The sequence below is a fragment of the Aythya ferina genome, assembly GCF_964211825.1.
Source record: "Aythya ferina genome assembly, chromosome: 8".
NCBI lineage: Eukaryota > Metazoa > Chordata > Aves > Anseriformes > Anatidae > Aythya > Aythya ferina.
Window position 1 is genome coordinate 11198188 of NC_140304.1, and position 17093 is coordinate 11215280.

At 43.2% G+C, this 17093-nt stretch overlaps 1 protein-coding gene across 1 annotated transcript in view; it reads right to left on the reverse strand.

Annotated features, from left to right (window-relative positions):
• Positions 1-1735: 1735 nt before the first annotated feature.
• The window catches only part of PRRC2C (proline rich coiled-coil 2C), a 69860-nt gene continuing 54502 nt past the window's right edge, over positions 1736-17093 (reverse strand). Inside the window, exons 26-35 of the mRNA XM_084527133.1 lie at positions 16668-16881; positions 15504-15707; positions 14692-14804; positions 14031-14167; positions 12414-12648; positions 11899-12021; positions 10241-10459; positions 8318-8421; positions 6955-7081; positions 1736-3610 (exon numbers count right to left, since the gene is read on the reverse strand). Coding sequence (XP_084383259.1) covers positions 3350-3610; positions 6955-7081; positions 8318-8421; positions 10241-10459; positions 11899-12021; positions 12414-12648; positions 14031-14167; positions 14692-14804; positions 15504-15707; positions 16668-16881 — 1737 coding nt within the window. The 3' untranslated portion in view covers positions 1736-3349. The remainder of the gene's footprint in view (positions 3611-6954; positions 7082-8317; positions 8422-10240; positions 10460-11898; positions 12022-12413; positions 12649-14030; positions 14168-14691; positions 14805-15503; positions 15708-16667; positions 16882-17093) is intronic.

The following is a 17093-nucleotide window of genomic DNA, read 5'->3' on the forward strand; positions in this document are numbered from 1 at the left end:
CCGCTGAGAGCAGACAGCCCCGACACCAGGAATTCAAGGCTCCCCGCTCCCCGCCAGCACCGGGGGCTTTTCAGGGTGGGAAGTCCGTCCTTTAATTGACCAGGAAAATAAACGAAAACAAGCCAGCGTACACAGGAGTGCCAGAAAGCCTGGCTGGAGCTGAACAGCGCTACATACACGGGTTTACTTAACAGGCTTTTCAGAACAAGCCCAGAGAATCCCTCCCCTCCCGCAGCCCAGCAAGAAAGCATGAGCTGAGCTGGGCTGCTGGATCCAGCCCCAGTCACTCTAATCCCCCCTGCTCCTGCCTTTGAGAGAAGTTACAGTCTCTACACAGACTGAACATTATTGAAAACAAAATAGTGAATTCCCCAAACACAGTAGTTCCCTTCCTTATGGGACTTTCAATGCAATGATTTGTGATGACCAAAGAGAGTCCTGGCAATGAGATTACACACCAAATGCCACTCGAAGGCAAAAACCAAGAGGTATTCTAACATAAACGGCCAAGAGCAAATTATCTGTCAGACGTCACAGCCAGTGAGCCTGGGTCACTGACTGGATGCTTAACCTGGCCTCAGAAGCAACCGAGGTGGTTCAAGGCTGTTTTGGAGAGACTTACATCAAAATAATGCTATAATGTTACTACTAAATGCCCAAACATTTGCTTTTCGTTAAATTCCGGCAGAAATATTATCCTTGTTCTGCTCAGCACGAGAAACATCCAAAAGCTCAGTGCGTTCCCACTGCTGATTTTGTGAAATTCAGCTGACTTTTCTTTTTATTGGAGAGCTGAAGATTAAACATTTAACAGAACTCCCTTAAAAACAGAAAAGTTAGGTGAACAACTTCTCGTTTTTAGAGGGTCCCTCTAACATGAACCAGGCAGAAGAATCACTCAGCTCTCCCACCTTCTTCCTTTCCCCGAGTGCTCACTGTAGCTGTGCTAGTTTGGTTCCTGTAAAAGGGGCATTTCACCTGTGGGGTTACCTACTCAGAGGTTTTTTATCCCGTGCATCACTCCAGTTGCAGGTCACAGCACCTTTACCTAACCCAACTGCTTCAGTGCTGCAGGAACCCACCTCAGCAGGGCAGAACTCCAGCGCTGGTACCCCCCGACCACCCCTTCCAGCCCACCAGCGCTCGCAGAGCCACCTTATTCCATACATCTGCATTCCTTGGAGGAATAATGCCTGCCAGCACCTTTTCCCAGGGCAGAAATTGTTTTTCTGCATTGAGACTCCAAATTAGAGAACAAAATAGAGAAAAAGGTTGGTTTGTTACGATCTGAGCATTCCCTCTGGTGGCCAGCTGAGAGCAGCACCCTCTGGTCCCGGCCTCCAGCTCCTCCGCTTGGCAACCCCGAGCTGGGAGACCGGGAGGCCTCTGCAGCTGTCTCGAGCAGGAGCAGCAGCACAAGAAGGAAGCTGCCTGCTTCCTAGCTGCCTAGGCAAAAACAAAAACACAAATCTAACACCAAGCAGCTCACCAGCGGTGTAAGATCCTGGGAACGCAAGCAGCTAGCTGGAAGCCCTGTGGCACGAGACTGGCACCAGAGAATGGGGTTGGGAGCAGCGAGCACAGGGAGAAACACACAAAAAAGCTGTTTCAAACTGTTTTTCTCTGGAAGTCCGCTTCCCCAAGCTGCAATATACGCTCTTCGCTTGACATGTGACGTTCAGGTGCTCTCCTTGCATCCTGCAGCACTCAGCTAATCATGAGATTACCAGGATACTTTATTTAGAGAATACTTTATTAGTTTCTGTAATCAAACCCATGTAAATAAGACCGTACATATTTAATACAGTGCGTTACCCCTGTACAAATGGAAAAAAAATTAAGTTTAACATTTCTAGACCAATATGGCTGTTAATTTCTGTACAATGCCAACTCACACTACAAGTGGGATACTTTTTTCCAAAGTTGACATCACAGCTAAAGTTTCCAAAAATTCAAATTATATATATATTTATATAAAAAGATAACCAATAGCAATTCACTAGGCATCAATAGCAGCAACAGCCTCTCCAGCTTCTGCAGTCATTTGAACAAAATTATACACATTAGACTTTCAACTCACTCTTCCTTCAAAAAAAAAAAAAAAAAAGGTAAAAAAAAAATCCCAGAAAAAAACAGCAAATTCTGCTACTGATGTGGTACCTGGTGCTTTTTATTAGCTTTTCAATCATTGTCTGGAAAAAACCTCTAGAATAACATTATTAAAAACAGCTCCAGTATAGCACAGTCACTACTACATATCATAAGCAGGTACAGGATATCTTACATTCACAGAAGTATCATACAGTACTGTCCTACAGCTATAATACTAGAGGATACAATTAAAAAGGCATTATTTGACTTGATTCTACTTTCCAGCACACTGTGGGCAAGGAGGTGGTGCGACGCAGCTCTGGTATAAAGAATGCACCTTTTCGATAAAATTCATTTTAATCCGATAAGGTTTCTTTTATTCTTGTGGCACAGTTCTAAGTGCTCATTGCTGTATACAGACATAAGCTGGAAACCGTTTAAAGATCACTCGCTTCATATAAAGATAGCTGGACAGGGGTGAACAGAACAAATCTGGCTATTGATGCAGTTAACTTTTCAGCTCCAGAGGTGAACAACTGAGGGGGGAGCGGGTGTAGAGAACACAGGTGGCCAAGTAGCGGTTTCATATTGTGATCTAAATACAGTATATTGTCATCCAAGAAGCAGCGGCCAGCAAAGCACTGCCTTCAGAGGGAAATTCAACATCAGGGTTACCCTCTGCATTATATTACATCGGGCGTCGCACGGGAAGGGCAGCTTTGCCAGCTAGGTGAATCCCTCTGCTTATTACAAGCTAGGAGCTCCTGAAGTCGCTCAAAACTTCACGCCCATTACTTGGCCCAGCACCATCTTCAGAGCTGCATGTTCTCATACTCACGGGTTTGTAAGAAGATAAATAGCAGCTGAAGATCAGAAGAAAATCAGAGTATTCGTCTTGTCAGCTAGGAACGTCACTCCCCAACCACCTGCTGCCCTGCTGTGCTATTCGGCAGGGCCCGCTTTGGGAAGCACACAGGTGTGTAAGCCAAAACCCCCGCGCACGTGTAAAACGTGCACACACACTACCAAAAAGCAGCCTTCGTGCTGTCAGAGAAGATAAAAGACCAAAGAACCTAGAAGCTGAGCTGGATGAGCAGCAGTTTAAATTCATCACTGCCGCTAGCTTCTACGTCCCTTTGTGTTGTTTAGAGCCCTGCGGGGTGAGAGAACTGTTGTCTCCCCCTCGGGGCTACAAATTCATGCTGCTGTCATCTCACCCGCCCTCCCCTCCTCCCCCACCTCCAAGGAAATACAGCCTCTAAGATTTTGTTTCTTCGGTTTTGATTGCCTGAGGTTTGATTGGTCCAGTTCTAACAGGTTTTGTTGCTGCAGCAGGTGCGGGGGTAGGCTTTTCCTCGGTTTTGTCTTGGCAGACTCCTGAAGAGTCAGCAATTGCCTCGGAGGGTTTGCTCCCGTTCTCGTCCACTTTCTGTGCTTTGCCTCCTATGGGTTTGCTCTGCTGCTGCTGCTCAGAAAAGAATCTCTGGGTGGACTGAAGTACCTCTGCTCTCTGCTTTGCCTTAAGAAAGGGAGAAAATATATTTACTGAAGAGATGGCACAGGAATAAAAGTGACTTCACAGAAGTAAATCCTACATGAAAGGACTGACCGCGTTGGGCAGACCTTGCTAGAAAGGCACGTCCATCCAGTTGCTTCCCAGAAGCTACCACATCCAGCACTTGGCTCCTCAGCAGTAGTTAACATTGTGCCTAGGCTTCCCTGGCTCTTTATAATCCTCACTCCCCCCAAAGAGAGGGCCAAGGGCAAATTTTAAGTACCATCTAACACCTTTTTATGCAGCTAACGAGCATTACAGCACCTAAAAGTACCAACAGCCCACAGCAGGCTCCACCTGAAGCTTCACCCCACAGTAAGTGTCAGACATGACCAGAAAACATCTCTGCACGCTGCATGAGCCCCAACACTGCCCCAGCTACGCAGGCACTAAGGGCCACGCCAGCTGTCTTTTCTCCTGCCCCTCACTCTGGGCTTCCTGGGCGCCCAAAGTTTCCCCTCCTGCTCGGACAGAGTTTGGAGTCTGCAGTGCTAACGCAACTGAACCTGACTCAGGATGGTGCTATGTGAAGCTGAAGCCTCAGCTGCTTCCAGCTCGAGGCAGGAACTCCTTCTGGGAAGCACAAACTTGCTGCAAATGCATCCCCAGGATCCTGCTGGTAACCTCAACTCGCACCCGTTAAGGTCAGCCTTTGTGCCCAGGTGTTCCAGCTGCAGTCTTACACCAGGCCTTTCATTTGGCAGTGCAAGCACTGGGCAACACAGAGGCTTCAGAGCAAGCACTTGGTTCTCCTGCCCACACTTGGGCAAAACAGGAGCTGCACGAAGAGTCCAAATCTTCTGGGCTTCATAGTGCTGTTTCCAATGCTGTCAGACGCCTTTTTAACACTACAAAGACCTGTCTAAAGCAAGGAACCCCAACCACAATACAGACACTAAGCCTCCATGCACCTCTTGATGAGTATTTTATGCATTTTACAGAAAGCCAGGGAGAAAAACTAGCAAAAGCCTGGAACAAGGGGTCTTGGTTTCGATACTGTGCAGTTGTCTCAAGAAGCCAAGCTAGTAACAGAACAGAAAAATCTGTGAACCCTGCTGTGATGAACTGCAACAAGTCTGATTTTACTGGAGCCAGACAGACACCTGAAATCCTCTGTGTAATTTCAGACATCCCCTAAGGTTAAGGCTAGAAAGCTGGATGATTTGATCACAGGCACCCAAGCGTGACAGAATAACTTACATTCTTCTGAACAGTGCTTGCAGGGAGATTCAGAAAACCAGGACTGCACGTCTGCATTTGCTGTGACAAGTTTGACTCAATTTGCAATACAGACTCAAGACAACACACTAAGCATCACCTGTTAGGCCTCCAGCTGGCATAAACTGGGGGTAGAAAACAAATCCTGGAGATTTGGCCTATCTGAAGGGGTAAATCTATTCTGCTACAACCAGAGCTCATCAGGAAAAGCATGCTCTTTGGCTTGTGTGCCTCAGCACACGGGTTATGGCAAAGGGAGCTCTTCAGCACCACCTATCCTCACCAGCAGTACCCTGCAGAAGTCAGGTAGATGAGCTACGTGTACAACTGTCCCTGTGCAGACTCCCTGTCCTGCAGTCTCTGCCTCGGTAAGGAGATCTGGCCTCGTCATGAAGGGTCCCAAAGTGCTCTTCACCAGGAAGTGAATTAGCAGAGTAACCTAGAAGCAAGGCTGGCTGGGACAGGAGGGTTCATGCTGCTGCTCAGGGGTGGGGGAGATGTGAAATGCCAGCTAGCAGTCAAGTTCATGGGTTTCATTGCTCATTCAAAAATCCAGCCTCTCGAGAGGTAATTGTCAGCTTGCCTTTGCAGCAGTGGTTGCTTCACAACCATTCCCCACAAGATCACTTGAGAAAGGAAGCTCCTTGCATTTTTTTTTTAGCCTCAAGTTCTAATTAATGAAAAAATAAAAACATAAAAACCAAACAAGGCTCAGAGAAGATCTGTGTCCAGCTGCTGAAGGACAGGCTACTGGCTTTGGGTCCAGAGGCACTGTAATTAAGACACAATTTGCAAACACATTCCTGCCCTACAAGCTGTCAAGACTGAACCGGTGTTAACAGTGCTGCAGGTCAAACACTAACCTTCAGGTCTTGTTCAGCTTTCACCACAGCCTGGGCCTGATTGCCTCTGGCTCCAGACACTGATCCCCAAAGACCTCTGGCCACACGCAGTAAATGAGGGTGGCTCATGAGGCCTGTGATCATCTGAGATGGCATCTGAGTAGGCAGTGCTAGTGGCAGCCTCTGAACAGGAGCTGGGAAGGTGTTAGTGTATGGGGCTCTTACCAATGGAGGGAGCAGGTTAGGCTGAGAAAGGATCTACGTGGGGAAAAACAACAAAAAGAGATGTTTAGCAAGTAGAAAGCTGCCAACTAGATTGCACGTTGGCGTTATTTTAAAGGGGAAAAAATTGCCTGCTCTGCTGTCAAACTGATGTCAGGAAAATAGGCGTTTATGTTGAGAAGCCACGCTTGAACTGCAGAAAAACACAGCACTGTAATGCTGCTGGGCCTTCAAGTACCACTGACAGCTTAGAAACGGCACGTAACAAGGGACAAGACGCAGGCAAGGCAGCAGAGGAGCAGCAGCGAAAGGAAGTCCTGAGAAGTCTGGGTAGTTTCTGCTAGTTGCAATCCAAAAACCAAATCCTAACTCCCGCAATCAAACACTCCCAACACTAAAAACCAACAAATCCAGCAGCCTGGCCCCAGTCATCTCCAGCAGGGACACAGCACCCTGTTAGAGCCCTGCTCCCTGGAAAGCAAGAGGCAAGTCAAACCCTTTGCAATCAGCCCTGCTTTGAGCAGGAGGCCCGACTGTGTGATCTCCAGGGATCCTTTCCAACCTGAACTGCTCCAAGAACACTTCAGAGCTGCATCTCAGCCAGCCAGCCACAAACCTACTTTGTCTTTTAACAGTTAAGATGTGCACTGGGACCCTTCTGAGGCACAAAACTTCTCCCCTTCTGCAACCAAAGGGCCTGCTTTTGCAGGAATGAGGTGCATTACAGCTGTGTGGGGAAGCCAGCAAAACAACTGACATCATTCACAACTTTTAACAGATTCCTCAGCGTGCACAGAACTCTTGAAATTAAACACACCACAACATCTGTACTAGGTAACAAGATCAGATTTTTTTTTTTTTGCCTTGATCTTGAGATCAGTTTCCTTCTGCATCTTTTTTATTTTCTTTTAAAGGATTTCACTTTGCATCTCCCCATGATAAAACCTGAGGGAACACAGCTAAGCTGCGAAGTCAGTAGTGACACAGAGAAATAGATTTGTCTGTAGGAAGCCACCAGTTGCCTACCTGTGGTGCAAACTGTGCAGGAAATGGCTGTGTCATCCTCACGGCAGCAGCTGCAGACTGAAACTGCTTCTGGTAGACAATGCTGTTCATTTTATTGGACTGGTTGTTTGGACTTGTAGAACTGGCCCTAAAGAAAAGGAAAACGTCAGTCATCATCACACTGCTCTCAACCAAAAGGATGCATCTGTCTTTAGTTGCAACTTAACTAGAAATACAGCTTGGCTGGAGGTGAACAAATGTGGAAAAGCCTTTAAGAAACTGTGACCAAGTTGCAGAGTTCTCATGCACAGCATGTGGGCAACGCATTTTTACTTAATGTAAAATGAGCAGCAGGGCAACAGTGACAAGGAAGGCAGCTAAACTCAATGCACACAGTTTGTACGCTTACAGACATTTGTTTAGTTTTTACTTTTGAGCTCTTACGTTTTTCTGCACCTTCCCAGTACCTCCACACTAAAAACCAAAGGTTTACGGTGAGCCTTGCTCAGTTGTTAAGAGGGGAGTCATCTCACATAGGATTTAAGATACATACCATCAAATCAATTGTTCTAAATGCTGACTAGCTTGCAAATTCAAATATTTCTTTTTCATCCCTCTACATTTTTCTTAGGTGAAGTATTTCAGGCAAGACATCAGGATTGCATGTAGGAGGTCAAACTAATTTCTACTTGACTAGAAAAGCCTGGACCACTTTCAGCTTGCCACAGTGAAAGCCACCAAATATAATTACTATGCATGGGAGTACAATTTTCAAGAATTTTCTAGTACCAGAGTTCCATTTTTAAGTTCTTTCAGCCCACTCATAACTTCACCCACAAACATCCCAATAAATTCACCATGAAGAGCACTCTGCCTATAAGCAAAATTCTGTTAATTCTGCCAATTAACCAAGTAAACATGCCAGTAGCCTAATTTCTCTTATGAAAAGCTTAGAAAACCAACAATCAGTGCAAGACCTGTAACAGAACTGTCGCCACAACTACTGCTCTCTGAGGTGTAAGCTTTGATGTGTTTGGTTTTTTGTTTTTAATTCTTACTTTACTCTCATGTAACAGTCTTACATTTTACCCCAAAGCACCTCTTCTTTGCTCACTTCTTTGTTTTCCAGGTCATTTTAGTTAACTTGTTCAGTTCCATGCAATTCAGAAGTATTTTTAAGGTCTTATTTCAGAATTATTTTATTCTAGCTAAGCATAGCAGATCTGATCACCTACTAGAATGTTCCTTTTAAGCTAAGATTAAGCATTTTATTTTCCATTAGTAGCCCCTCACCACAGACCTTTCAGAATTGGCTGCTCATATACGATTAGTTAAGTTTTCCAGATGTGATTTCAAGGAATTTTGAGCTTAAAAAGAGATTTACCGGAAGGGACTGGAGGTTGGCGTAGTACTTCTACCAGTAACTGGTGGTGTTCCAGGTTTAACATCGATACCACCCCCAAATGCCTTCAGGTCCATTTCTGATATCTGAAAAGGACAACAACATGTTAATTCAGTAGGAGCAAAAAAAAAAAATCAACACGTTTCAGGGTTGAAATTTCCTCACCACAGATACCACGTGAAAATATTTAGATACTATTTGAAAAATGCTGAAGGGAAGAGTGCCATAAAATAAGCCAGTTCTATATATATATAAAAAAAAAAACACAACACAAAAGCACAGCAAAAATGGAAGTCATTCACATGAAAAATCTCCAGACTTTAAATGGAGCAATCCATTTCACACGTTATTTTGCAAACACAATCAACAGAATAAATGAGTCTCTGCAACAGTGTCTTTCCACACACAGCTATGAAGCATAATGGCAAAACAACGAATCTTTACTTGATTTATTGTTGACTGCCTTTAGCAGAACACGATGGAACCCTTAATGCAAGGCAGCAAAGCCACCTAAGGGAAAATCCCTATTCCACTGTAGCTTTCCCTCATTTCTTGTTGAAGTAACCACAGTTATTTTCCCCTGACAACTATAGCTAGAAACAAGCTGCTGCTTGGAAGATGGGCTCGAAAATTGTAAAGGTGAAAGGCTTTTGGCCAGAACCTATGAAGCTAGAAAACTACATGGTGCAAAATCACTCTGTTGGTAGGTGACAACATGAAAACTTGATCCATCTGATCTAGAATCCTGGTTGCCATTACTGTCCAAGACAGGGAATTAATTCTTGAGATTTTTTTTTTTTTATCACAGCTCTAAAATATTGGGACTGCAGGGTTGCTTTATGTTCTAAAGCACCCTAAAATCTAGGCCACAAGCTGTAAGACTTTCAGGGGCAGCTCCAGAGACAGATTACTTCCTGCTCCAGGAAAAGACCTTGCTAATCTGACAGAAAGCTTATAGCAGTGTTCATGTTCAGTATCACCAATCACTGCCACCTGAAAGTGCACTGCAAGTGCACTGTGTTGTACGCTATCCAAAAATCCCCAAAGCCTACAGATCTGTAATTCCATCTAAGATAAGAGACCACGTGAATGGAAGCCAGTTTGCTGAATCAGAAAGATTTCATTTTTTGACATTCACTCTTGGATTGTAGGTCAGGAAAAAAAAAAAACAAAAAAAAAAACCAAAAAAACAGTGCCCTTACAAAGGTAGAAGGGAGTTAGCTAGAGTTATCTACACATGGATGCATAAGCTTCTCTTGCAATGGTTTTCACCACAGCTACCTGACTGGAATTTTCTGGGACACTCATCAATCAACCTGGAGGACAGGACAGCATTAGTGAAGATTAGATCTGCCCTAAGCCTCAAGCACTCCCTATTTGATACAGCAACAGGTATATGGCAGAAAAAAATCCATGCAGCAGGTGGCAGCATTACAGATGAATTCAATGCATTTGGTGGTTTGGAAGCACAAGTGAAATCTGGCAATTTGCTCCAGTATGAGACCAGAAAAACACTGACAGAAGCAGAAACCAGCCCTGACATTGTAATGTTGTTTGCCTGCTGCTCTGACAATGGTTTCTGTATTACCTTCTATGTGGCATCCTACATGAATAAAGTACCCTGCTAGTCCACAAAGTCATTACCAAACGAAGTATTCTTACAGTGCAAGTGGACTAGCAGCAAGCCAGCCACTACATAAACTTAGCTAAATCTTCACAAGATGCACAGAGCCCATCACTAAGGGACTAATCTCAGCTGTCTTTCCTATTTTCCTCTCCCAAACTTTTAAGGTCAAGGAAGGTTTTTCGATGGCGCAAGAGTCAAACACAGGTTGCCACGCTGGTACTATAAAACAGCACAGAGTTGTGTTATTTTTTGTATTGTAGATTTATGTATATTATCACCTTTCCAGTTGCAGCTATCATGCTGTGTTGAGTTCCTGCTGGGATTAATCCTCTGAAAGGCTGGGTTACTTGTGCAGGTCTGCTTAGATTTTGCGCTGGCGCTTGTGGTGGTGTGTGCTGTAGTGGTGGTTGTAAAGACTGGGGCAGGGCAATGAGTGGCTGTGCTGTAGATCCAAAGTTGGGCAAAGAAAGCTGTGATCCTGGTAAAGGTACCGTCACCTGGGGGGAGAAAAACATACAGAATCACCAGTAACATATACACAGGGGTCATTATTTAACTTTCTTTACTAGCTCTGTGATTTCAGTTCTAGTCAGGGTGAATGGCTTAACGACTCATAGGATGATTTGGGTTGAAAGGGGCCTTCAAGATCATCTCTGGTCTTTGCATTTCAGAAAAAGTTAACATTTAACTCCTAACTGCAACATCACACAATGGGATTTCCTTACATGGATAAGTAAACGTAATTCATTTCAGGAAATAAAAGCAGAATGAAACAGCCAGCTTCCCGTTTCCCCCCCTTCTTTTAAGCTTCAAATAATTTTAGTCATCAGGACACCGTTTGGGATCACAGCTAAATTTTATTTTTCAAGAATCCCAGCAGCCAGCATTCCCAAGCTTTAAAAAACAAAAACACATTTGCCTCTCACTTGTCTGCATTAACAGGGAATGCTGTGGGCTGCAAACATCACAGAATGGAAGTGATAAGCATATGAAAATACCATAACAGTGACCTGACTAGCAGGAATTCTTGCTTTTTCTAGTTTGACCATTAATCCCAAACATCCAAAATTGTACTGCGTGACGACAGGAACATAGGACATTCTCCAGATGAGAAAACTTAGCAAGATTCTGCTCTGAATTATAGCAGAATAAAAGCATAACAACAGCCATACTTGAACACATTAAAACCATTAACCCTTCTAAAAGGTCCTTAATACTTTATGCTATAGTTTCAACAGTTGAGACCCAATTTTTGAAGGCTTTTCTCAATATTTGTCTTGGCAACTTTTCACATGTATGAAGTAGGCTACTATAATAAGCCAGCCCACTGCAAGCTGTTTTTAAAAAGCCACTTAAAATCAAAACTTGAACCAGGAAGCCACTAGACAGCATGCTGTAAATACAACAGAATGCTTGAACATTGCAAACCAACAGAACTTTCATAAAAGAATGCCAAGAACTTACCACGATCTGAGTTATTTTTACAAACTTCCTGATGTAGTCACTGACTTGGCTGTCCTATTTGCTTGTATGATCATCTATCTCCTGCCTTTTTTTTTTCCTATATATTTCATCTCACTGACATGTGGCAGCTCTGACTTTTCAGGTGAAATTTGGTGTTAACAATTAAGCTACATAAAACACCTTTAGTTTACCATGATACCTGCTCCCATAAGGCCTGCATACACCTCAACCAATTAGCAACAGCACTGAACCTACTAAATCTTTGCCTGTCACTGGAAAGTGAACTATTTAAGGAGGCCAGAGACAAGTGATCAATATGAACTTGCAGGCCATTCAAATTCCCAGTAACTCATTTTTGCAGTACTTCTGCAGTAGCTTTTCTCTCCTATCAATTTTTAAGTCTTGCAGTTTACCCCCACCCCTCACCCTTCACCAACATGCTTTTAAGAAGAATACAATTTAGGAAATTTACCATGCCATAGTTTACCTGCTGGAGAGCGCTGGGAGACTGCGCGGTGTTGTAGAAATTGCTCTGGCCAGGCTGTTGAACTTGCCCAGAATACAGATTTGAAGCCTGGGTGAGTGTAGCTCTGGCCTAGGAAGAATGAAAGACACCATTACTTTAAAAACACAACAGCTTGTAATAAAGCACATCATTAGCAAGTGGTAGCCTTTTGTCACCTCCAATAAAAGATATATCACTATTGGAGCTTCTGGTTTGATAAGTGCAAAGATTCCTCTATTCTGGAGAACAATCTTCACTCCAGAGATTATTCTAATACACCTTTATAAAATTAAAAGCACGTTCTCTTCCAAGTGTCTCAAGTTTTCTGCCACCTTGACTGCCATGGAATTATTACAGAAGAGGTAGGCTTATCCCAAGCTAGGCAATACTTGATTACTGCATCATCTGTATCAAACCACTGTGATGGTTTGATACAGATGATGTGAACACTGTGAACTTCAGCATTTTGGAGTATTTCCTACCTGCAGAATGTGTGTATCAATAAGCTGAGAGCCTCCCAGTCCCGAAGCTTGACTAAGCTGATGTTCATATAAGATAGGAATAGGTTGTGTGTTAGAAGTCTGTTGAAATGCCAGGCTTGACTGTGCCTTCGCAAGCTCCTGGTGTTGCACTGTTGGGAAGTTGTGTAAGGCCGTACCAGACAGGACTACTGGTGATGGCTGAGACAAACCACTTTGCATAAAAGCTTGCTGGGACCTGCAAGAGATTGGAGCGTTAAGTATAAAAATGAAAACAGATCAACGGTCACCAAAAAATTAAGAACATGGAGTATATTGCTGAAACAGAATTAGAACACCAGATTATCCACATTTTCACTCAAGAAAGGTAGATTTTCTAATTATTCTGCACACAACAAAATAATAGATGCTACTAAAGCCCACATGAAAAATGACTGAGCTTTTTATTTAAGCCCTACAACCCTCTGCACCTTTAAAGATGTGGGAAAGGTATTAGGCCTCTTACTAACAGCACAACCCCGAAGTCCACTCATACTGGCGTATGCGTGACCAGATCAGCCAGAAGCATTTATTTAATCTGGACTGCATGCCAGACTGATTGTGTTTCTGCAACTAGCCAACTGTTTGTAACATTTTTTGTCAGCTGTGAAAGAATCACAGGCAATATTTGGTCCAACAAAGTCTTCCAAACAATGGTCAGCCAGCCAAGCCTGTAGTACCAGACAGGAAACACTAGGGCTATGTAACACATGTTGATCTGATAAAGCCTAAAGCCACATACTGCATCTGGAGAAACGGATTCCTCCAGTACAAAAAGTGCTCAGGACAGAGAGGACTGACTTACAGGTTAAAGGATTCAGGATACGTGTGTATTCAGTTAAACCCCTGCTGAGTCCACCTTGTTTGGCTTCAGCCTTCTACATCACAACAAGGAGGCTGTTCTACATGCACTTGCAAAAACCTCTGAGACGTTCCTTTGCAGAAGTAATTAAAGTGAAACTAACATTTGTCAGAATACCACTATGAATAATTTCTGGTAGGAACTGCAAGGACACTTTGGAAAGGCTTACAGTGTAAATTTCTCTGCATGCTGATTTGTATGCAGACAAATTCAATGCCACTTGAAATATACTGGTCCTATTATCATCTCTTGTAGCAAGCAGAAAACATTTGTTCTAAAATGTAATCTCCTATCCCCTGTGCATCCGGAATGAAATTTCCACCACCCTACCTTACCTGTGGGGTTCAAACTGTGATTTCAAAGTGTTTCTAGACTCCAGTGCTGGTATGATCAGAAAACGAACACAAAATACTGAATTAAGGAGTCAGACTTTTTTTCCCAGATCTTAGTATGGAAGACTGAAGATGTCTCCAGCTTTTTAGCCGGGTTTTCCAGAGATACAGATCTCTGGTGTGAGTTTTGAACCACAATTTTTCCAACTATACTTGCAGATGCAGACTACCCACTTTGCATACAGTTTTCAGGCAGATGAAGAGATGAAAGATTTTGGGGAAGACAGGAAGATGAGGTACCTATTGAACACAAGACAAGTCTGCAGGGAAGCAAATTCTATAATTTCTGCCACCCAAAAAGGAAATAAATTTACATGTGCTACTTACCTGTAAGGTTGCAAGGAGGAGTTGAACAACTCTTGGGCTTGTGACACAGCTGGTGCTGCTCCTAAACTCAGCTGAGCTTGATGCTGTCCTTGCAGAGGTGCATAAATGGGGATGGGGATCTGCTGAACTGAAGCAGGCTGCAGAAAGAAGAAACCATTAAATATCTCAAGATAGAAGTCATGTAGAAAAGCTACAGTCAAATGTGTGCCAGGATTAGTGTAACATCTTTTAAAGTAAAGAGAAGAATTTAAAACCTCAAGGTTGCATGGAAAGCCAGTATTTCACCTGTTTCAAAAAATACTTTCATGTTGTGCTTTATGCTTTTGGTGAAAATAACCAGGAGAACCTGAACAAATCATTTAGATTTGGGTACAAAACAACCGTGCAAGATCCATACAGCTTTGTACCAACAACACCTCATATGAACGTGCACTTTTACATGAGAGCACACTGAGTGAAAGCTTATTCTCTCAACTTTCATGACAATTGTTTTCAATCACAGTAGAGAAGCAGTAGAGAGCAACTCGAATACACCAGTATGAAATAGCAATGACAGGTATGATCTCATTTTTGCGGTCTTCAGTCTCACTCTTGCCTGCCCCATTTGCAGAGTTTTAAAGTCAATGTAGGTAAGGAGAGGAAGAAAAAAATTCCCAAATACCTGTGAAAGCCCTGGTTGAAAGCCTTGCTGTTGGGCCAGAGAAGGTGGTGCCAAACGTGCATGCTGGGTGTTGAACAGGTGACTTGTATCCATATAGAATGCTGGAATTTGAGCTGCAGTACCTCAGGAAGAGGAATACAATTAGTATCTGTTTCCAAACATTTCTCTGCTAAACAAGTTTTCAGCAAGATTTAGAGATGCAGCCGCTGTCAGTACTTTCCAATGTGACAACTACCAGAGAGACTGGGATAAGAACCAGAACTGAACAGCTGGGTGCATAATAAGCTGTGGTATCTTTTCTTTGGCATCTATTCATCCTAAGAATCTATCAGTCTTGCACATGCATCTTCAGTCCCATGAATTTCTTAGGAGACAAAACAACAGATTCTGGCCAAAAAAGACACTTGAGTGATGAAAGGGGAAGAACAAGCTCTAACTAACCTAAACTACATGACTTTATACGTAGAACTTAATCTTTTAAGAAAAATGCCATGCTTATAAGCTCTTGTGGCACTTAATAAAGTCATCAAGATTAAGTCATTCTTCGTCTTGAATATTGATTTAAAATTTTGAAAGAAAAAAAGGTTCATCAAGAGGTGCAAACTTATCTTCCTCAATGAACTAACAACGTGACATTATCATTATAACAACAGACACTTGCCTATTTAGATTAAGACAATTACAGAATATTTGCTCACAAAATGCTGCCATCATTCTGTCCTTATTGCAGATAAAACCAGAATTAAATTCATTTCTCCAGCTTTGTAACTCCAATAAAGCAACCACACGGCTTCTCAGCCAAACACTGTTACCTGCTGCAGACTGAGACACGTAGACCTGGGGACTTTGCTGTTGCTGGGCGATGAGGGATGGCATGCAGCTCAGCTGGGAAAAGTGACTTGCAGAAGCCAGGCTGCTTGTCTGCAACTGCTGTGGTTTCACTTTACATATGTTGGGAGGGTCTGAGGTGCTTGCAGTCTTTGTACTCAGTGAAGAGGTTGTGTATGTTCCAGCTCCTACAAGAAGAGAAACAAGAGGTGTATTGTAAAACAGCTGAAGACGTTCCAAACCCTCATCTTCCAGTGGTCAGTTTGGGGACATCTATAAGGTGCTACTAGGAAAGAACACTGAAAACTAATGCAGCCATTTCCATCACTGCAACATGGACAGGGAGAATAATTCTTTTAAGTTACTTCTCCCTTCTCAAGCACAGGAGGACTTAAAAGTGCCAAAGTATACATCTTGGTCAATTATCCAACGAAATATTGCAACGTACAGTGGCTGTGGCTCTCATGGTCGAGAGGCTGGCTCCAAAGAATCTTAATTTTAAACCATTTCAGTTGAGATTTTGACATATACTCTAATATTCCTAGTTGTGAAGATCTAATCAGATCCAGCATCTTTCATTTGCTGCAAAGAACCAAGGTGGGAACCAGCACTGCTTGGGGAGAGCAGTCGGACACTTGCTCTCCCCAGTACAAGGGAGATTTGCTATGAGTTGTTGAAGCCTTGAGTCTGAAAGTATGAGCACAAATGAAAAGTAGTACTGTAACAGGCTGGATGAAGTGACAAAATTTTGAAGCTGTCTGCTGGAAGTCAGTGGCTGTCAGAACTACCAGCTGCTTAGAAAGAAAAAAAAAAACAAACAAATTTATTTCGCTCCCTTTGTTCAGATGAACAAAATGAAACCATTAAGTGAGCCTAGAGGAAGAGTTTACCTCCTCTTTCAAGTCCACATTTAAATAGCATAAACAGAGATGTCCTCTCAATATTCTTTTCAGCTGACTGAAGTGAATCAGGGGAAGGATCTCCTTGTTAACTAAGAGATATTTGGGAAGCTATTGTTCAGAGCTGACATTTCATGCCTGCAAAGCTGACAGAAGTCTTGTGCATTAAATGTGGTGGGAATCTGGTCTCCTGAAAACACATAACCAAGGAACAGTACAACATGATACTGCAATCTTGACAGCCAGTACCTGATAGTGAAGTTGTTGGTGTAACTGAGGCTACAGGAATAGGAGGCATCGATGCACTAGAGAAGGAGCTGTAAGTACCACTGTTTGGCCCAGCGTTGCTGCTGCTACTGCTGCTGCTGCTGCCACCAGCTATGGGAGACGCTGCTGATGTCACCGGTGAACTCTTCTCCCCCATGTTTGGGGAATTCTCCCATGCTTTGCGTGCAGACTCCATCTATTTAAAAAGAAAACAAAATTTCCTCAACCATTAGGAAGTTCAACCAGTCAGTCTTCAACTTTTAAAAGTTATTTTTAGTTCAAAAGGCAACTCAGGCTTCATGCGAGCCTCTGAAAAATCACTGTAATCGTGCAACTCTGTTCATGCAAAAAGCATACGGCCTGAAGTTGGAGCTTCTTATCTGTTCCAACTGCACACGTGCACAGTTC